This window comes from Oxyura jamaicensis, chromosome 10 (genome assembly GCF_011077185.1).
Source record: "Oxyura jamaicensis isolate SHBP4307 breed ruddy duck chromosome 10, BPBGC_Ojam_1.0, whole genome shotgun sequence".
Lineage (NCBI taxonomy): Eukaryota > Metazoa > Chordata > Aves > Anseriformes > Anatidae > Oxyura > Oxyura jamaicensis.
Window position 1 is genome coordinate 19655226 of NC_048902.1, and position 20529 is coordinate 19675754.

Here is a 20529-nt window from a genome sequence, read left to right on the forward strand (position 1 = left end):
GTTTGCTCCACATACGGCAATGATGTGAGTGCTGTAAGTACAGTTATACGGAGTAGGACAACAGCAGAAGTACTTTATTGCAAACTAGTTTGTCTGTTTTAATCCAATATCCAATCCAAAAGGCACGGGCTCACAAAAGGTAGAGGGAAGAAAGGAGATCAAGTATAGCCCTGAAAACTAGTCTGTAACATGCTGAAGACAAATACATTTTTTTCAAAGGTCAAAATGAGCCTCTGGTAGTGAAATCCTGGAACAACCCTTCCAGAAATGGTTTTGCAGAAGGAAAGCATGAGGCAGGTGCACCTGTTGTAAGATGGAGACAAGGAACCAAGTGCAGTGCCCAAAGCAGATCAAGCACTAATGCAAAGGAAGGAGAGGATGTCTACTAAGCCCTTTTTAAACCAACTCTTTGCATAATACTTCCAAGGAAGTGTCACTCTGAGCCACAACATCTGCTCAGACTTTTTTTCTCCCTGCAAGCCTTGGGAAGGCTTTGCCAAGTGTTTTGCGCTGGTGTTCTAAGCTCTTTCATTAGGACATCCAGGCTTCTCAAATAAACAATTAGTCTTTAGTACAGGATGAAGCTACGTTTACATTCTAAGGGTCAGTTCCTATAGCTACAAGCCAGATAAGAGCCGAATAATCTCTCTTCAAACAGTGGCAGGAAGTTATTGGTGGCTGAATCAAGTGTTCTGACCACACCCAGGATACTGGACACTTTTCCAAGTACTTTTCCCACTCTTAAAAGCAAACTTGAGAAGACTATTTGTCTGAGCTACTAATACCAAATACCAGAGACAGCAGTAGCACCTTTAGCTACTAGCTGCACAACAAACACACCTGGATTGTTGTAACTGACTAGTTTCTTAGTAAGACAGTTTGACAAAGTATCTGAATTAGAACATTACTTTTATTTGCTTTTAATCAGTTTAATGGCGTTTGTGTGCATCAAAACAAGTCTTCAAGAAATGATAAAATAATTGTACATGGTGTCTGCGTTCCACAAGGAGAAAGAACATCCTGTTACTGGTAGGAGCAGCACTAGCTTGTTACTGTACCATTAAAGAAATTGTGGAGGAGGCTTCATGTCCCTTTCCATTTTACAAGTAAATTAGTAAACTCCTCCTACTCTTCGAAGATACCTTGAAAGCGGAAAGTGGACTTACACTGATCCATGAAGTTGCCATGAGGGAAAAAGAAAAAACTAATTAAAAATATTAGTTTTTTATTAAAAGTAACATGGACTAATTATTACCATACACTTTGTGTAACAATAGAAGGCCAATTAGCTGCTACGCTGAAAGAGCAAGTAGAAAATACTTCACTGTTTCAGTCAGACTGACAGTACATAAGAACAGCACCAGTAGGGACAAAGAGCGGCTCCCTTGCTACTGCACTTAAAATGAGGTCAACAGTGCAATATCTGCTTCTCCCAGTGTAAGAACACCTACATCTATCAGTCACATTTCTAGGAAGTGTACGTCTGGTGGTCTGTGTAACTGAGAACCTAGCAGCTGAACGCCTGGAGATGATCCTGGACACACCTGTGCTCACTGCATATCTTAAAATTCCCAGCTAAAGCAGATGAGGTTATAATAGAATCATTGGTTTACAACTCAGCCTCCATGGCCTGGTTTTATATTTCAGCAACTGGAAATTAGAACAGACAAATTATTGCTTTTACTGTGTTAAATTAGTCTGACTTGATTAATGACTTTTCCCATCCACATATAAAGATGTAATAAGCTACACATTAGGTTTTAAACACAAAATGGGTTATGCTACATATCTGTGCAGCAAATTTTCCTTCTTTTAACATCTAATTCAAAATTGCCAAGCTTCTGATACTCATATGGGTATGAGTATATGGGCAAGGGTATACTTCCCCAGACTCCCCGAGTCTTGCATATCATACGGATTGTATCCATACATGGGAGAACATGAAAATCTGCTGGCAAATTTTATATGAATGAAGAAGAAATTCCTGAGTCTGTATTAAAAACCATCCTTGACTATTTTTTCTCTCAAGAATCTGATTCCTCCTCCTCTTCTTCTTCCTCTTCATGATCTTGAAGACTTAGCTGTAATTCAGTTTGATTGATAGCAGCCTCATTGTCCATCTGCCCAAGAGTCTGTTACAATAAAAGAGTTTAACTCAGTACTCAATGCTTCTCGTACCACTATTAAAACTGAATGGTCACAGTGTCTGTTAGAGATCTTGGTACTAGAACCATTGGCTGCAAGAGCCCATCGAAGCAGTGAGCACCAGTTCTACATGGATGAGTTTCAACCAGCTCAGGCTGATCATGCACTTTAGGTAAAGGTTCAGATGATACCTGTACATCCATCCCCTGTGATCAGATGGCTAAACACTGTGTCACGGTTAAAAGTAGTAGACACCGTGCTTAATAAGCCTCATATACTTACATAAAGTGAAGGTACGCCCAACCCTTCTGGAAACAACATGCTGCTGTCAGGGCTGGGAAAGCCCTTTTGGGTTTATCTTGAACCATAAAAAACAGGACAGACTTTACAGCTGGGCCTTTCAACCAACAGCAAGCATAAAGAAGCTCAGCCTCCCTGCACACACCGACCACTACACCACGCAAAGGGCACACGCTCGGGGCCCCGCTTTCCGCTCCCATCGCAGGGCCGGGCGCTGCCCTCACCTCCTGGCTGTCCGCAGCGGCTGCCGCCGGGACGGCCGCGTCCTCCTCCCTGGACCTGATCATCGACTGCAGCGCCAGCTCTTCCACCTGTGAACGGAGGGACAGAAAAGCCTTTAAACCGTTATTTCTCGGACTCCAGCACACAGAAATGAGGTATTTCTGAATGACTGACAGCAGCCAAAGCCGCGAAGCCGCGCTGCAGCCCTCCTCAGTGTGCATGAGGGGCCGACAGCCCGGCGGTTACATCGTGCAGCAGCCCCCAAATCCCACCCAGGCCCCGGGGAACGAGCAAACCCCTCGCGTTATGAGAAGGCCCAGCACCGGACGGGCCGGGCCCGCTGCCGCCCGCCCAGCGCCGCGTTCCGGCCGCCCCGCTCCGCCCCGCTCCGCGTCGCCCGGTGCCCGCCGACCTTGAGGCGGGTGAGCTGGTCGTGCAGCGCCGCCTTCACCCGCAGCAGCGTCTCCTCCTCCTTGCGCAGCTCCTGCAGGCGGCTCAGCATCCTGCCCGCCCCGCCGCCCCGCCGCCCCGGCCCCCTGGCGGCGGCTGCGCGGGGCCCCGGCTCCTCCCGGCCCCTCCCGGCCCGGCCCCGGCAGCGCCCCCGTGAGCGCGGGCGGAGCCGCCGCAGCCGGCGGCCGAGGCCTCGCGTGACGTCACGGCCCGCCGCCATTTGCAGCCCGAGGCGGGAGCGGGACCGGGCCGAGGCTGCCCCCGCCCGGCCGCGGCCGCAAGCGCAGGCAGAGCCCCCGCAGCCCTCCCCGTTAATTAAACGTTCGTCTTAACTCGTAGCGCATGGTTAGGGGAAAAAAAATGAGGTAATTCGGTGCAGTTGTACTGACAGATATGGGCTCGTTGAAATAGTTTTACGGAGGCAGGAGGGGGGTAGCCCAGCTCCAGCCACCCGCTGCTGACAGAAATCCTCCTCATCTCTGCCCCAACTGTCCCCATTTCCCTTCTAACAGCTGCTCGAAGTGGACTAAGTCAGGTAAACGCTTCCTAACCCTGAATTAAGATACTTAAAATGAATGCAAATCCTTGCTTTTAAGTAACGCTCCCCTCAAACCCATAAAGCACAAGCTTTAAGACATAAAAGCTTAAAGTCTCAGGCTGTTTTTGTTGAAGATGTTGCAGAAGGCCCTGTCCCAGGCTACTGCCAGATTCTGCGTTCCACTTGGACAGTAAGACACACAATTCTTTCACACATCCTCTCCTACTGTGCTTCTAAAGCCCCATTAGCCTCATACTTTTATCTTCCTGACTGTTGAACTTCATTCTGCCCCCACCAAAATAAACAGCGTCAGACAAACATGGAAGCAGTTCACTGTTCCAATAGAATTTATTAGCTGTGAATCCACAGTACAGCTCTCTGAACTTAGGCGGATGAGGACTGTATGGGGTTTACGCTTCAGCCTGGGCCTTCGCTGCCTCCTTCGCCGGAGCTTTTGCTGCAGCCTTGCCTTTGGTCTGGGCCTTAGCAGAGACCTTGGCCTTAGCTGTGACCTTGGCCTTGGCTTTCTTCTCCTCCTTGAGTTTGTGCTACAAAAATGAAAAGGATCATTAGCAAATACAAAACGGGTTTTAATACTTCAGACTGTATTACTGGCTTCCATTCGTACTCACATTTTGAGCATGGCGCAGGATGGTGTTGCGTCGCATGGTTTTGGCGTACGGGTTCAACTTGATCATGATTCTCAGATTCTTCAGTGGATTCTTCTTCAGGACTCTACGGTGAATCTTTTTCCTGAAAGGAACAGACATGCATCATGACCACATTTCACAGTTCAAGTTCCGTAAAACTTCCCCTGAAGTCTGACTTGAGAGAACTGAAATTCCTAATATTCACACCCAGTAGCTAAAGAAACCTCAGCATTCTCTCACATCTCAAGGGACAGAGATGTCTCATCTCAATACAAAGTCTTACACTTGGCAATTACTAAAAAGAGACTACTCTTGGAAGTCATTAGTTAAAAATTATTACTTCGGAGGACGCAGCGCCTTCTGGATTTCCTGGCTTCTCAGGATTCTTCCAAGGTCCGTATTGGTCATCTTATGCATAGGCAGGCTGTGAAACAAATGTTCAGAGTTTAGGTTGGTAGAAAAAAAAAAAAAAACAGGACTAATTCAATGAAAAGAGGTATTTAGTAAAACGCACTGACTGGTGTTCATTTTCCTTATCTAACCTGAAGAATCTGTGACACTGACAGGTTATTCTGCCACTTTTTTTAAAAAAAAAAACCTGTGTGAAGTTGTGTCAGAAACCATCTGTACTTACTTATAGTCGCTCTTCAGAGTAGCAGGTTTGCGCCAGGTGCCGTATAAATCGTCCAGCTTGCGGAAGGCACTCTCAGTCCAAATGCAGAAACGCCCAACGTGGCCACCAGGAGCAAGTCTCAGCAGATTCAGCTTGTTCACATCCAGCAGAGTAATTCCTGTAGAAAAACAGACACGCCTCTTTGATTTATCATGAAAATTGAAGAACACAGAACTAAGAAATAGACACAGAAACTGATACGGACTTCGTAACTCCTCCATCACTAAGTTGTATATGCATATGCATGAAAAGCTATTAAATAAATTACAAGAACAGGAAGCCTTTTCCAGGAACAAACTTAAGAACTTCATTTTTACTGTTCCAAGTGCAGTTTATGGATGGTGACAGCCATAAAGTTTGTTGTAAACATCTGTCAGCATCACCAAATCAGATTCCTGGAAGTGAAGTTGTCAACTCCTTTAAGTCAGAACTTCCACAAAATCATGTGTTTCAGAAACACGGACCAATGAAGTGGAATCTCATCATTCAAGGCAGTCTCCCAACCAGAGTAAGCATGTTCCAAGTTAAAATTACCTGGGATATTCCGGAAAGCTTTAATGATTCCATTGTCCTCGTTGTAAATGATGCAGGGTCCCCGACGCTGGATGCGACGGCGATTCCTCATTTTACCCTTTCCAGCCCGCATACGCTGAGAGGCATAAACCTACACAAAAAAAATCAAACTTGTGAATATTCAAAAACATCTGAATTACAATATAAGATACAAATCCATTTTAGTCAGAACTTCACAATCATCACTGACTATCTGAAACACGGACCAGTGAGAAGTTCATCATTCCCAAGAATCAAAGAAGACCCAGTTATCAATGTTAAGCAACACTGAAATGAAGAGAAATGAGCTCGGAGTAGCACAGCATGGGAGGAAACTGACATTAAAAAAAAAAAGTTTGAGCTGTCAAACAGTTTTGTTTCCAATGGATTTTTTGTGGCATCAAACCCAACTAGAACTGTTTGGAATTGCTAATTTAACAATGGCAGATTATAGTAACGTGTTCGTAAGAACATACCTGTAGCAACTCACCTTTTTGATGTCATTCCAAGCTTTAAGCTTCTTAAGAAGAAGAACAGCTTCCTTTGTTTTCTTGTAACTCTCAACTTTGTCCTCAACCACCAGAGGAAGTTCTGGAATCTCCTCAATGCGGTGGCCTAACGAGGATTGTACAAGGGTTGTTCAGAAACGGTACATCAAAAGCAGCAGAAATGAAGTTCACTCTCTAATAGTCAGGCAGAGTTAACAACAGTAGATGAGTTTCAAAGAAGCCTTGCAGGCCCACCTCAAACAATACCCAAGTAAATTTGAAGCATAATCTCTGGCTTCTATGAACAGAAACCAAACTGAACTGCCATGAGATTCAAAATTCAATCTCATTTTCCGTAACTGCGAGGATGATTCGTGCCAGTAACGCAGGCAGAAGTACTGCGGTATCACCTAACTTCCAACACTGCAGAACTGCGTTACCTCCCCCAGCTGTACCTAACACAATCACTCACCCTTCTGAAGAATGGGGACTGCCTCCTCAACTCCTTAAAAGGAGCATTTATTTATCCACAAGAAACATTCCAAGTAATCCCACAGTTACTGATACTGCTCTGGCAATGCCAAACCTCAGGAAAATGTTTCTAGAAGCAGAGCTCCCACCTTTAGACATGACCAGTGCTGGAAGAGCCGACGCTGCCAGCGCGGAACAGATGGCGTAACGCTTTTGAGTTGTGTTCACTCTGCGGTGCCAGCGTCGCCAAGTCTTGGTAGGGGCAAACATGCGGCCTCCACGACACATCTATGCATCTACAGTTAAGAACAACCTTTTTGAAGCTACTTTTTCTAGCGTGCCTCTTTAATACTTGCTCAGCATCAACTGTTCGTCAACCATCTGTACCAGTATGCTGACAGCAGGCAACTGTCACTGAGCACAGAGTAAGACGCAAATTACGACATCACGGCAAGACAGTATGCATCACAAGATTTGTGCACCACTTTTGCAGGGGAAAATAAAAAGAATGAATGCTTCTGTTCATTTAAGTAAGTCTGAATTTGCCCACAGGTGCTTCTAGTCACATCATAGTTTTCTCAGACTCTGAGGTCCAGATCACTGCGGGCAGCCATTACCCCAAGACATGGACGATTCCATTTCACATCTCGTTATTTTAGAATTACTTCTCCTGGATGAGTTTAGATTTACACTCGATGCAAGCAGCAGCTATGAAAGGATACGTTCCCAAAAGCACCTTGGCCGGAGCGGTGAGTTCCGCCACCTCGTACTCGAGGAATACGAGCAACGGCTCTCCCAGTGCCCCAAGACTCGGCACTGGTCTGATGACCTGCAGCAGAAAGATTTTAATCAGAGTGACAACACTGCAATTTCCCCAAAGTCACTGATACGTTGAGTTCAAGACTAATAATCAGAACTTCCACTGTTATCATATGGTTCAGAAACACGGACCAATGAAGTGGAATCTCATCATTTCAGCAAATCAAACCCTGATCAGATAAAATCACTCTTACCGTACTAACGATCTGCTTTTCCTAATAGTTAACACTTCATGTAATTCAAAGTCAGATTGTTAGACTAGTTTCCTTGTTTTCTCTTTAAAATCCTCCTGATTGATGCTTCTCTTACTTCAGTTCTAGATTTGTTTCAATTTTAACCCACTTACATTAAAAATCAACAGTCACCACAAGTTGTTTCACCCGTTCTGCAGACAAACCATACCTGCGAGTTCACTGACGGCATAGGGCTGCCTGTTGTTCTTGCGCAAATTGGTGTGAACGAAGTTCACGACATCAGGGCGAATGGGAGCCTTGAACACGGCAGGCAGGGTGACATTTTTCCCTGATGCTTCTCCCTTCTCGGAGTAGACAGATATTAACGGTCGAGCGCAAGCCTGAAAAAGAAAAAAGGAAAAACTCTTGAGCACAGGTCAAGTCCATCACCAACAGTTGAAACAATCAAATATTGCTCAGAATTAAAGGTGTCTTCAGTTCGACAGTGCCAGCATGCTGACAGCAGGCAACTGTCACTGAACACTGGATAAGACGCAAATTACATCATCACAGCAATAGTTTTCACTTAAAATACTGCTCCCCAACACTTCCCACTTTCTGAACACCATACCTAAGGTTTAAATTCAGGAGATGACATCATCATTTGGGTAAGGTTAATCTAGAACCCAATCTCCAGGCCTTCTAAGCAACTTTCCATCTGCTATTAAAAAAAACTACATGAAACCCACCTGTTTTTACCTGTTTCTCAAAGGTTTGAGATTCAGATTACGTACAGCAACTGAAACACTGTAACCAACTTCTCTAATAAAATACAGAGGCTCAGAAGGACTACAAACAAGTTAATTTAAAATTTAAAATCAGAGCGATTTCTTTTTTAAAGCATGGATCCCCAAACAGTCCCGTGCCTCAGAACTTGAGAGATGAAAAACTGAACGGCCAGCAGCACCAGCTTCCTTTCGAAAGGTCTTAAAGACGAGCAGTGACACCTCACTGATCCGAACAGCGATCTTTACAAAAGAATCTCTGAGCACAACGCGTTTGCCATGAACAGGTCATGGCAATGGTACCTTCCTTCCCTTTCTCATGCCTAATTCATTTCACAGATGTTAAAAACACCACCAAACTGCAAAAAGTAACCAGGCAGCTGCACTGAGGGCACTGTGCCGCGTACCTAATGGTGGTTAGTGGCAAGGCCCCAACTCCTGAGTTAGCGCAGGGGCCTCACACAACAAACTTCATCAGGGCGAAGGAAATGAGAAATGGTTCACGATCTGAGTTCTATCAGCAATAACTATATATAAATATATTGGCAGCCCAGTTCCACACTGAAGCCTATTTATATTTGTATGTATACAAGTTATTTTAGAAAAAATAGAAGAAATACAACTTTAAAAAAACCACCCCACAGTTGTAAGGAACGTTCTATCTGCTATTCAACATTAACTCCAAAGCCCCCGCGTGGCTTCTTTTTGATGTGTTTTAGGGAGTTACGTGACAGAACCGACCAAAACCGGCAGCAGGCTGCATCATCTCCCATGCCACCTGAGGGCCAGGACCAGGGCCGGGACCAGGACCGGGGCCCGGCCGGCTTCCAGCGGAGGAGCCCGGCCGGGACCCCCCAGCCCCCCCCGGCTCCCGGCCCCGGCGGCCCGCACAGCGCTGACGCCTCCAAAATGGCGGCCGCCCCCCCTCCCTCCACGCCTGCAGCCCTCGCGCTGCCCGCCGCCCGGCTCTGCCCTCGTCCCTCTGCCCGCCAGCCTCAGCCTGGTCCCGCCGCCCGCCCCGGGCCACCTCCGTCCCCGCCGCCGGCCCGGTCCCGCCCCGTCCCCCCTCACCATGAGGGCAGCGGCGGAGCCCCTCGTGCTGCCGCCTGTCGCCGCCTCAGCACAACCGGAAAAGGAAGGACGTGGCGCCGCTGCTTCGCTACCAGCCGTGTCCTTCCTCGCTCGCCCGCCGCCCCCGGAGGCACCGCCCGGCTCCCGGCTGCGGCCTCGGCCCCGGCCTCGGCTCCGGTCCCCTCCCTGCACCCCGCCACCCGCCGCACGGAGCCCTCTGAGCCCCCCCGGGGACCTCCGTCGCCGCCCGTCACGTCCCACACCGGGGGACTCTTTTGTGGCGGAGGGATTCCCGTGACCGCCCATTCAGTCTCACAAAACTTAAACTTTTAAAATATTTTTTTATTATTATGTTTATTTTCCACAGAAAGGCGCAGGGAGAGAATAAAACCGAACAAAATCATTTCCTAGATGGGAAAAATATATATATTTTTTTGGCCGCAGGTGGGCGGGCCGTGGGCGGGCCGTGGGGCGGGGTGGGCGGGCGGGGCGCGCCTCAGGCGACGACGATGGCGGCGGGACGCGCGAGGCGGGAGGCGGGAACCGAGCTGTACCGAGAACTCCTCAGGTGCGGGACGGGACCGGCCGAGGGGGACGGGGAGAAACCCCGACGGGACCGGGCCTGGGGAGGTTCCTGGGGGGTCTCCGGTGTTTTTGTGTGCGGAGGGGGATTTTCTGTGAGGGACATCCCAAGCAGTTAACGTTCCGTTTTGTTTCAGGGTATATGAAGAAGGGAGGAAAAGCATCCCTGAAAACCCGCATCTCTTTGAGGTAAATGTGTAGAAATAAAGGCTCGAAACCACGTCTGTGTGTTGGCAAAGTGGCTGCTGGTCCCGGTTGAAACAGGTGTGCAGGCACCGCGCAGAAAGGGAAATTAGAACCATAGAATTCACCTCAGGGATGGCGGTACGCTGAGTTTACCTCACAGCATCCCCCGGCCTGGCTCCAGTTCTTTGCACTTATTAACGGTTAACTTGTTTAAAAGAATTGGTAGGAACAAGTGAGGACGAAGACGCTGCGGAGCAGGGCTGACTCAATAAATTAATCTCAAGGTTTATACGAGTTTGGTAGCAGTTTGAAAATAAAAGCAAATGATCATTTAAGGATAGAGTAATATGAAAAAATGAGTAGATATGATGGATAAAGCGATGCTTCCATGTGTTCTTAGAGAAACAATGCTCAATTAAAGGTATTTCTTCACTCTCAAGAACAGGAGTGGGTTATTTGATGTCTATAAACAATGCTTAGCGCTCTCAAGAGAAATTCAGAGATCAATTGACCTTAAATGTTATTTTAAATGAGTATATCTTAAAGATATTTACTGACTGCAGTTGCTGTTTGACAACAATGAACCCTTGTTATCTGAGGGATAATATCTTCACTTCATACCCAAACTTTTGTTCATCTGGGTAAGCTTCATTTTGTCAAAGAACCAAACTGTTAAAGGTGAAGGTTTCTGTGTTGGTTATTTGAAAGTTGTTGCATTTTCACAGTTGCTTTAATACTCAGTTCCATCTTTGTGGAACTCTATTCCATCTCAGTTCCATCTTTGTGGAACTGAAGGCCAAGAACTGACCACACAGTAACTGTTCTGAAGTAAGAAAGCCTTAGATTCATGAATGGTGGCAATGGGGTTGGAAAAAGACTTACGTAATTAGTTAATTTTACAATTTGAAGCATTATAAATTGGCTGAAATACATCAATTACATGTAATATATTATTTTTATTTTCTTTTTCCTTCAGAACGACGTAGAGATTTGTTTGATTGGTCGTGGTTGCAAAAGTCCCATTGAAAGATTTTGGAATGGAAGTAGTGTGGTGTATATTTTGCAAAAAGCAGTAAGTGTGTATGTCATTTGTTAAACTTTTAAATGTAATACCAAGTTTTTAATTTATTCCCATCAAATATCTCAACATACCTTGTATTTTTAGACTCATCTGTGCATTTCTTTTAAAGGACCACAATGAGGGAGGCGACCCAATGGAAGAATCAAAATCAGATGATGCTCTTTATGCCTCTGAGCCTCAGAGTGCTGGACCAGTCGCTCTTTCTGTTCGAAGGGCAAAGTAAGTGCTCAAAGGTCTGCCTCCATCCACTTATTTCAATGTAACTTTTTTTTTTTTTCCTAACTTTTGTCTCTCTTGCTAATATTCAGCACCTGTGTTATTTTTGATCCCTCAAAATTAAATTACTCACTGGATTAATGAGGAGATGAGCAGTTTTATTAAACTACAAGGCATGGTACCAAAGCATAGTTTGCTTAACTAACTTCCCTTTTAAAGCACTTGAAATATAAAATTCCATTACAGTTTTAGAATTGTTAGTGTAAATGAAAATAGTGTATTAAATGTATTATCAGTTATGGTATCTTACTTTTTTTCTTTCATGACTTCATTTCTCTACCTGTAAAAAGAAGATTATAATACTGCATATTTTTTTTTTGGAAGATCATTTAATGTCTGCTGATGAAGCAGGACAGGGCAGATAGGAGTCAAGTGTTACCGTTGCATTATTTAAAGTTTATTTAAGAGAAAGATTTAGTTATACTTGCTGGCATCTGATTCTTTCCTGTTCACGTCTCTAGGCAGTTGATTTCCTTATATACAATGGCACAAAATCCTAACATGACCCATTTGAAGACAAGTGAACTGGTTGTGCTTCCTCCCCTCTGGATAAGGTGTGATGGCTCTGATCCGGAGTGTACTTGTTGGCTGGGAGCTGAGCCTCTCAAAGCTGGAAACAAAATCACAGGGATCAACATTTATATGGTTGCATGTAACGGTAAGATTAGGATGTTACACACAAAATTGAGTGAGGAAGGCTTAAGAATGTGGGAATACAAATACAGGGATTCTGCTTTGGTGTGATGTTGGCTTGGTACTGGTCCCCTGCTGTTTGTTGGTGTGTGTGGTTTTTATTTTTATTAAAAAAAAAAAAAGGAGAGAAAGATGTCTGTATGCCATGCAGTGTGGGGTGATAACTTTTAAATATACTTACTGCAGCAGTATCTGCAGGCCTACGTTCAGTCAGGTGCAATCATCTAGCGCTGACTCTTACTAAACATTTAAATGTTGACATCACCTCTTATTGCCAGTAGAATAGATGCAAGAGAAATGACAGCTTTCTGAAGGACAATATGAGTCCAAATAGAATATTTGAGAATGAATTCTGCATGCCAAATATGACTTGCATCATGTTTGCAAATGGTTCTTTTTTTTTTTTTGATTCTTACTTTTTTTCCTTTCCCAGGTCCTACAGCTGATAAAACCTGTTTTCCAAACCTAGAGGAACTCAAAATGGCACATACAGTCAAACACCATGCATCTATTGTAGGTTTCTATGGTCCGTCATGCCTCCAGTTTAAGTTTTAAAACCTCTATTTACATTTATCATACTGGTTTTGGGAAGCTTTGTAGATTTTATTTAGAAACTCAGCATAACCCTATAGTATCATAATCCATTTTGAAGTGATGTTTGGGCTCCTTATATTACATGGTATGCCTCACGTTAGCCAATTTATTTACTTCCAAAATATTTTGTGTGAGTACCAAATGATGTTGCGCTTCTTAGTAATTTTTAAAATCTATTTATTCTAGGTGACGACAAAAGGCTTTGCTCAGTATGAACTTATAAGAGCTGCTGCAATAGAGGACACAATTGTAGAATCGGAAAGCAACATATGTATTGATATTACGTGGAATACTGTAGATAAGATTCTGCAGCCACCCCCACTTACTGCAGCTGCCACACTGGTAAGTCAAGGAGCTCAAACTTTCCACTGCTTATATCATGAATAGTGTAAAGAATCGAAAATATGTTTGGTTCTTGCCATTTTAATTATTTATATAAGAGATACTCTTTATCTAAGCAATACAATGTGTTCATAGGCTAAACTGTTAATTATGCTAATCTGCATTTCCCTAATGAAAATCTTAGGATACTTGATTTCTAAAGCTTGAGTCTGACATAAGTTTCTGGAACTTTCAGAATATTTCATTGGAGTCTGGGGACCCCAGGAGTCCTGTATACCTGCTGTATAGAGAACTGCAGTTTCTCCTTGTAAGTATAGATGAGAAATTCCAATTTCAGATGTATGTGGAATGGAGAATTTGTGTGTTAATAATTTACTCCTTTTAAAACTCCATCAGGTGTTTCAAAGATAACGTAAAGTATTTAGTTCAGAATAAACTTTGAATTCAGTTTCAGGAATCTGGAATACACAGAGGACAAATTGTGAACTGCAAAGCCAGGAAATCTGATAAGTTTCAAAATTCATAGTTGGCTGTACAGAGATGTATGATTCTGGGACAAGTTAACTGCATTTTGAAGAAAGATCTATGCATATGCAGAACCTTAAACAAGAACTGTTTTGTGTTTTATTTTTGATGCTGCTTTTAGACTTTGGCTGAAGGTTTGAAGACAGGTGTGACTGAATGGCCTGAGTCCTTAGAGTCCAAATCAGCTTTTGACCTGGTCCAAGGATTTCTGACTGGTAATTTCTGTTGGTTGTGTGGGAAGAGAGGGATGTCAGATTTCACAGAAGCAAAGGAAATTCCACATATTTAATTTTAAATACATATTGAAGGTATTAGAATTAGAGATGGTAATTTATATTCTGATGTAGTCTGCACAGAGCAGTTAAATAGGTTAATCAGTACATCTCTGAAATTTTATTTGTCCCAATACCTTGTAAAAATATTTTTTTTTCTTTATAAAATGAGAGAACTATGCTTAAAAAGCAATTGGACAAGTTCTGGGTGCAGCTTTCAAGTTACTTGACGTGCATATGAGCGTTAAAGTGCAAAGGGTCCCAATGAGTGGTGGTGGACAACAGTAGTTTGATATCTTGAAATAAAGCACCCAAAATTACTGATTGCTTCTGAAAACTGCTGTGAAATTCTGCTTATCAGAAGTTTAAGATACTAGAAAACGAATCTAAAAAGAAAATCAGATGTAGGAATACACCAAAAGGTTTTCAGATGTGACGGTATATTTTTCAGAAAGTTTTGTGTAGAAAGAACTTGGAGAAAAAAATAAAAATGGATACAATTTGTCTATTAGCCACCCATTAAAGTGTTTGTTAATTCTGGTGTACCAAGGCATTTATGCAGTTGGTTTGACTATATTTTTTTCATAGTGGTGACTTTTATTTTCTCCCCTACTAGATTTAAAGAAGAAACTGGATGGATATTGTGTATCAGGAAATGAGAATGAAACAGAGGTATATGCAGTTTCCTACCAGTTTTTGTCAGCTTGTTCCACTGATAAGTAGTTATTCTAAATTTTCATTATGTCTTGTATATTATTTAGGTATATATGTAGATACATCGACATAAAGAAGTAATGAAAGATCTCTTGCTTTCTGTTTTTTGTCTGTTTAAAAATAATGGACGAAAGCTTTAAAGACAAAGTTACAGGTTCCATGGCTGCTCTCTAATAAGTTCACTGTAATTTTTACCTTCAAAAAAACTCCTTTTTTTTTTTTTTAATACTAAATGCTCTACCAGTGTCCTTTAACCATATTTTTGATATAACTTAGCATTCAGCGCCAGTCTCTGAGGTACTGGAGCTATACCTTCTTGCTTCTTTCCCTTCCCTTTTAACCACTATATGTATAGTGGTTATATATGCTGTTATTTAATCATCTGTGAGCTTTGTGTACTATCACAAAATACAGTCTATGTTACTTTGCTGGTCTGTGTTCTGGCTGTTTACTGATGCTATGTGCATCATGCCACTGTAAATGGAAAAAGATCATCCTGAGCTAAGCAGGTATTTTTTACAAGACAGTCTTTACTTGGCAATGATGAAAAAATCTTTCCAACAGTAGGCTTCACTTCCTGGACTAAACCTACTAATTATCCAGGGGGGTAAACCTGAAATGAATTAATTTTACTTTGCAATAAAAATATGTTTCCAAATTACTGTGCAGTGCTAGCCTCTACGGAGTACATTCCCTGGAAGAGGGGAAAAATCAGTAACGCACCCAATTTTAATCTCTGGAGGGAATTTGAATTTATAAGGCCTTTGAATCTTAGGCATACTTTTTTACTTAAACTCTTTCAGAATATCAAATCTGACACTGCTGCAGTGGATAGTTCAATAAAATCAATCTTCAGTGAACGAGGAGACCTGGATTTTGCTGAACAATTATGGTGCAAAATGAGAAGTAAGTAGATTTTTTTTTATTATTATTTTTTAACCCCACCCATTGCCCTTTAGTTCATCTCTGTACCTACTATCCTGTATGGCTTTCTTGATGAAATGTATGTAAACGTCTCTGAGTTTTAAGGGCTGATCAGCTCTTCAGAACATTTTTACCAACAGGCTTTTTCTAAAAGAGCTAACTTTAGGTATGTAAGATGATATACTTTCTTATATAAAGATAAACCAGCATCTAGCAGGAGATACTATATTTAATTTTATTTGATTGTAAAATGTACTAAATATTCAGTAGTATGCATCAGCTCTAGAAGTTTATACTTATGTAAAATACTTATAAAATTGTCTTTCTAGATCTGAAGGACTAGTTTTTAAAGTTGAAGAAGCTGCATACAAATTTTATTATTCTTGTACTAGCACTTCCAGTGCTATTATATAAGGAGATACTAATTCTTCATATTCTAAACGGATGCTATTCAGCTCATTTTATAAACTGTGCTGAGTTGCAATGTGTAGAGAGTGAATGTAGACAGAAGTGTTACAGGACAAGTAGCTTATGTCATACTCTGTTCTCAAACAGTCATGCTGTTCAGTGGTCTCTTCTGATCATTGTTTCCTTAGAGTAACCCTATTCAAAGTCACAGAATGGCAAACTTAACAAAAAGCAATGCAGCCTGTCATTTCAGCTATCATTTTTTAAATGAGCAGTTAACTTTTTGCAAGCATGCGTTGGCCTGTTATTGATCTAACAGCTGAAGGGGAAGCCTGGATTGATAAATAAAATATTGCATCATTTTTCTTAAGGTGTCAGTTCCTATCAGGAGTTGGTAGAGTGTTTCACATTGATCATAAAATCCCTGAAACATGGTGAAATACAGCCATGGGTATGTATTTGTATTTCACAATGAATTTTATCCTTTTGAGTTGCTTGAAGAACATGATTCTTCTCTTTTAGCTGCCCCTTATTTCCATGTTACGTTGCTTTTAAGTTACCTTTGCATGTTATAGCTTGTCTGTGTTTCCGTGGTGTTGTACTTCTAGTATTATGAGGTTTTGTACACAGCTACAACATAATCAAATTGTTTTAATTTTTAGATTCACCAAGGGAGTAGCAGTTTGCTAAGTAAATTGATTCAGCAGTCTTACCATGGCAAGATAGAGGCCGTTTCCCTCAGTGGCATCACTCCAGTTCAAATGCTCCTGGAGATTGGTTTGGATAAGATGAAGAAGGATTACGTCAGCTTTTTCATAGGTAAGCCTACTGTCTACTAACATGATCAGAAATTCAAGGGAAAAGGTTACTCCATGCAGGAAATGGAGATTATCAGGGGGCTGGAGCATCTATGAAGAAAGGCTGAGAGAGCTGGGGATGCTCAGCCTGAGGAAGGGAAGGCTCCTGGGTCTTCATTGCAGCTTTTCAATATGTAAAAAAACTACTTTCACTACTTTCAAAACTAAAGAAGGGGAGCTTTAGATTAGGGGTAACAGGAGTGTTTTGTTTTCTTACCTGTTTGCTGTAGGTGATAAAATAAGACCTTCATACTCTTTTTGTCTTTTCTTCTGTGGTCTAAAGGGAAATCAGGCAAGGGTATTTGTATGTAATAGCTGTGTTTGTGATTTTATTTGTACATATTTTATTCTGAAAACAAAAACAAGGCCGAAATGATTTTCATAAAGTACTTTTTTTTTTCTTGAAAACGTTGTGGCTTTGTTTTCTGTATTACAGGTTTATTTTTTTCTGAATCTGGGAGGGGTGTCATGTTTACCACTGGTGTTAATCCACTTCCTTTTCCTTCATCTCTTCATTTCTTGATTTCTTCTTTGCTTTGCCACAGTTTTCTTTCTTTAATTTGCTAGTTCATTTTTGCTATGTGTAAATCTATACGTCTGTAAGAGATCAAAGTATACAGTAGGTTTCTACATTGTGTTTCCATGTTTGTGCAGCCTTGGTGGTATGTAAGACAATGCCACTTCACAGATTTTTTTCTTATTTTGAATGAGTAATCATCAATAAGTAACATCCTCACTCTTAGTATCTTAATGACTGCCGTTTTGTTTTGTTTTGAAATTCCCCGTTAGATTACCTGAATGTTGCTTATGTCATCTGACAATGTGGGGTAATTTTTTTTCCTGTTCGCTTTACAGGCCAGGAACTTGCAACATTAACCTATTTGGTGAGTTTCTTTACTTTTAACTCTTAAAGTACAGCACACTTAGCTGATGGTGGAAGATGGCAAGTCATCTTCCCCATAAGTAATTGAATTGCAAATCAAGAGGATGGGACAGCATCCTGCAGAAATGTCATTGTGTTGTTACCTGGATTATATATTATTTCCTAGGTATCTGGTATGAGTCATTGTCAGGCAGTATAGTTCTGACTAGTCTGATTGTTGGGCCATTCTTTATATTTTTGCTTTTCAAAAGAAGCAAGATGTTTTTAGTAAACTGAGAGGATGTTGTGTGTCTGTAGAAAATGAGTGTCCAGTTAAGAGTGGAAACTGTTTGCTGTTCTAGGATTACTTCATTTCCACATCAGTAGATCTACAAGAACAAGTTCATCGTGTTCAAAAGCTTCACCATATGCTGGAAATAATGGTCAGCTGTACAGTCTTACTTCAGTTTAAACATGAGAACCTCTTCCCTTTGACACAGTAATTATTTCATTTTACTTTCCTTTTCAATAGTACTAGCAAATAAATTCTTTGATAGTTGTAAAGAAACTTTCAAAAAACAAATTCTGAATTGCTGATGATTGAGACTGCAGAAGCTGGATCTTCTTGTTACATTTTGTGTTGTGATTAAAATGGATAAAACGGAGGAAATCATAAAACCTGAGGGTCTAGTTAATTTTGGACAAGGCTTATGCAGTGTCATGAGCATTTCTCCAAAGAATGTTTGTAACTAGTTGATTTATATTATTCTAGAACTTGTCTGAAATATTATAAGGAAAACCCTCTAAATGAGAAGCATGTGTTTCAACTGCCAATCAGGCCGGCTCTCGTCAAGAAGTTCTATCAAAAGTAAGATAATCTTCTGCGTTTTAAAATTAAACAGTAACATTAAAATTCAGAGTGTGAATTCAGATCTGAACACCTAATTAAATTTTAACGTATTTTGATTATTTTGTCAGTGATCACCCAGAAATATGGAAGGTGGACATAAGTAGTGGGCATGGCCAAAAGGAGCTTAAAACAACATGGCAAGTTAGTACTAGTCCTCCTGTTGAACATATGATATCAAACAACACAGGTAAGGAACGTGTATGGTGTAATGAAAGTAAACATTTTAAAAGAAATAAGAAATTCAGTTTTTATATGGTGTTAGGTGAGTCTAAACTTTTTCTTATTTATATCTTCAGCAAAACTGAAACAGCATTTTTTTTTTTTTTTTTAATAAAAATGTGAGATTGTATATGTAGCACCTAAAAGATTTTTGGAAAGTTGTGACCTGCCTTCTTACTTTTGCTGAGTTATGTTTTTAGAGTTAAAGTGACAGAAGAGTACTAAATATGACATGATTGGTTAGTGTTCTCCACAGTATCTTATAACTTTTAAAATCTTTGCCAGTGTGTCTGAGGATGGGTTTGAAGAGAAACTTAACTGTTACTGAATGCTGGCCTCTAGTCTGAGAAGCAAACAGGCGCCAAGGAGAGAAGGCATGCCTTGCTTCACAAAATCAAACGTAGAATAAGTGAAAATGCATAAAGACGGGGACAAATTCAGAAATTAGACTGGCATAGAAATGGTTTGCCGCTTTGTCTTGGGTGGAGGAGATTTGTTACAGAGTAATGCTTTGGTAAAGCTTTCCTATCTTTCTCAATTTTTCTCATGAAGTGCTTTCGCTAAAACTTAGCTTCGAGAACTGTTTTCAAAATTACTGCGTGACCTAAATACACTGGCTAACACTATCTTTCATCTCTGCAGGTCTCTTGTGCGATTCTACGGTTAATGGAAGCACTGAAGAAAGAATGTATTTTATTACAATGACTAATTGCAGTCAGGTGCATTTCACATAAATAGATGTTACTCTCCAGGCAGGCACTGGAAAGGTACAGTAAAGGGGAAAGTTCAGTACATTTAGCAACATTCTCTGATTTGAAGAACAATACATCTTACTGAGTTACTTGCTTTAGTATGCTTGTGTGACATCAGCAGCCATAATTCATCTGTACCCGTCTAGTTTGTAAATATTGTGCAGTTACGAATGTACAGGACAGTTACTTTGAAAATACCGTAGATATTTTGGTTCATACATTTACAAGCATTCAATAAAGTTCTACACTTTGGGATTTAAAATTTTATTTATTTTTTTACAAAACAAGCAATATTGTCACATTTTTCTGGTACCAAGCGATATTTCATCCTTGCAATATATTTGGAGAGCTGTTCATCAAGGGCATTATGAACTTCTGACAGCTTGGCTCTCCTCATCCCTGTGTTTATACTTTGGAGTAATCTTGGAGATACTTATTTCTGCTGCCCATAGTCAGTTTTGCCCTTAATGCAGAGTGAATTACTTTAGATGGGGTCATATATACTTTTATATTACTTTCTTCAGAAATATTCAGTATAGCTGATAAAGCATAATGACTCCAATGCATCGGGATTAATTACTGACAGTTGGATATGGTCGTACATTAATAAGATACTGTATGTACCCTTTTGGTAGTACAACTAAATTATATCGTATATGCTGATTAATTTGAGAGGGAAGTATTTGCTTCAAAAACTCTTAACTATTGATAAGAAAAACCTTCTTATTCATGCATTTAAAAACTGAAGCATCTACCATTTCTCCTTTCTCCTTAGTAAATTTTATTTTTTATTTCTTATTCCTTTTTTAGTATGTTGCATCTCCAAAGAATAACTGTCAATTTAATAGTTAATGCCTTGGAATAGAAGCTAAGATGAGTTTCTTTTTGTATATATGTGTGCTGCTACTGTGTACAGAATACGTACAGCAGCGTTGGAGCTGTATTGAGAGCTAAGTTGGAAACTGGTTTGTTGGTTTGCTTTAGAGGAATGATTG

At 41.3% G+C, this 20529-nt stretch overlaps 4 protein-coding genes and 5 non-coding genes across 10 annotated transcripts in view; 2 read left to right on the forward strand and 7 right to left on the reverse strand.

Moving 5' to 3' along the window:
• Positions 1-1488, forward strand: part of MAP2K1 (mitogen-activated protein kinase kinase 1) — a 38645-nt gene extending 37157 nt beyond the window's left edge. Inside the window, exon 12 of the mRNA XM_035336312.1 lies at positions 1477-1488. The gene's annotated coding sequence lies outside the window, so the exon portion shown is untranslated. The remainder of the gene's footprint in view (positions 1-1476) is intronic.
• SNAPC5 (small nuclear RNA activating complex polypeptide 5) lies at positions 47-3200 on the reverse strand. Its single transcript, XM_035336314.1, has 3 exons — positions 3080-3200; positions 2670-2756; positions 47-2132 (listed from the first exon to the last, which is right to left on the reverse strand). The coding sequence occupies exons 1-3, from the start codon at positions 3167-3169 to the stop codon at positions 2025-2027; spliced, it is 285 nt and encodes a 94-aa protein (XP_035192205.1). The 5' UTR covers positions 3170-3200; the 3' UTR covers positions 47-2024.
• A 784-nt stretch (positions 3201-3984) lies between these two features.
• RPL4 (ribosomal protein L4) lies at positions 3985-9658 on the reverse strand. Its single transcript, XM_035336310.1, has 10 exons — positions 9338-9658; positions 7711-7882; positions 7212-7318; positions 6639-6777; positions 6021-6145; positions 5513-5642; positions 4940-5096; positions 4646-4729; positions 4288-4408; positions 3985-4203 (listed from the first exon to the last, which is right to left on the reverse strand). The coding sequence occupies exons 1-10, from the start codon at positions 9641-9643 to the stop codon at positions 4066-4068; spliced, it is 1479 nt and encodes a 492-aa protein (XP_035192201.1). The 5' UTR covers positions 9644-9658; the 3' UTR covers positions 3985-4065.
• LOC118172456 lies at positions 5399-5469 on the reverse strand. The gene has a single exon (XR_004753713.1). It is a non-coding gene; the product is annotated as a small nucleolar RNA SNORD18 (small nucleolar RNA).
• On the reverse strand, positions 5713-5780 carry LOC118172457. The gene has a single exon (XR_004753714.1). It is a non-coding gene; the product is annotated as a small nucleolar RNA SNORD18 (small nucleolar RNA).
• Positions 6843-6942, reverse strand: LOC118172459. The gene has a single exon (XR_004753715.1). It is a non-coding gene; the product is annotated as a small nucleolar RNA SNORD16 (small nucleolar RNA).
• Positions 7396-7467, reverse strand: LOC118172455. The gene has a single exon (XR_004753712.1). It is a non-coding gene; the product is annotated as a small nucleolar RNA SNORD18 (small nucleolar RNA).
• On the reverse strand, positions 7955-8056 carry LOC118172452. The gene has a single exon (XR_004753709.1). It is a non-coding gene; the product is annotated as a small nucleolar RNA SNORD16 (small nucleolar RNA).
• Positions 9659-9838: 180 nt separating the features above from the next.
• Positions 9839-20309, forward strand: ZWILCH (zwilch kinetochore protein). 2 transcript variants are annotated; one of them, XM_035336316.1, is made up of 18 exons: positions 9839-9905; positions 10057-10108; positions 11082-11177; positions 11296-11405; positions 11924-12120; positions 12589-12668; positions 12936-13091; positions 13327-13398; positions 13738-13831; positions 14505-14560; positions 15406-15508; positions 16306-16385; positions 16597-16753; positions 17647-17675; positions 18016-18152; positions 18426-18521; positions 18632-18750; positions 19425-20309. In XM_035336316.1, exons 1-18 carry the CDS (start codon positions 9847-9849, stop codon positions 19514-19516), a joined length of 1785 nt encoding a protein of 594 aa, XP_035192207.1. In that variant the 5' UTR covers positions 9839-9846; the 3' UTR covers positions 19517-20309. The 2 variants fall into 2 exon arrangements, with proteins under 2 accessions (XP_035192207.1, XP_035192208.1); XM_035336317.1 differs by lacking the exon at positions 9839-9905 and having other exon boundaries at positions 9923-10108; positions 11271-11405.
• Positions 20310-20529: the final 220 nt, after the last annotated feature.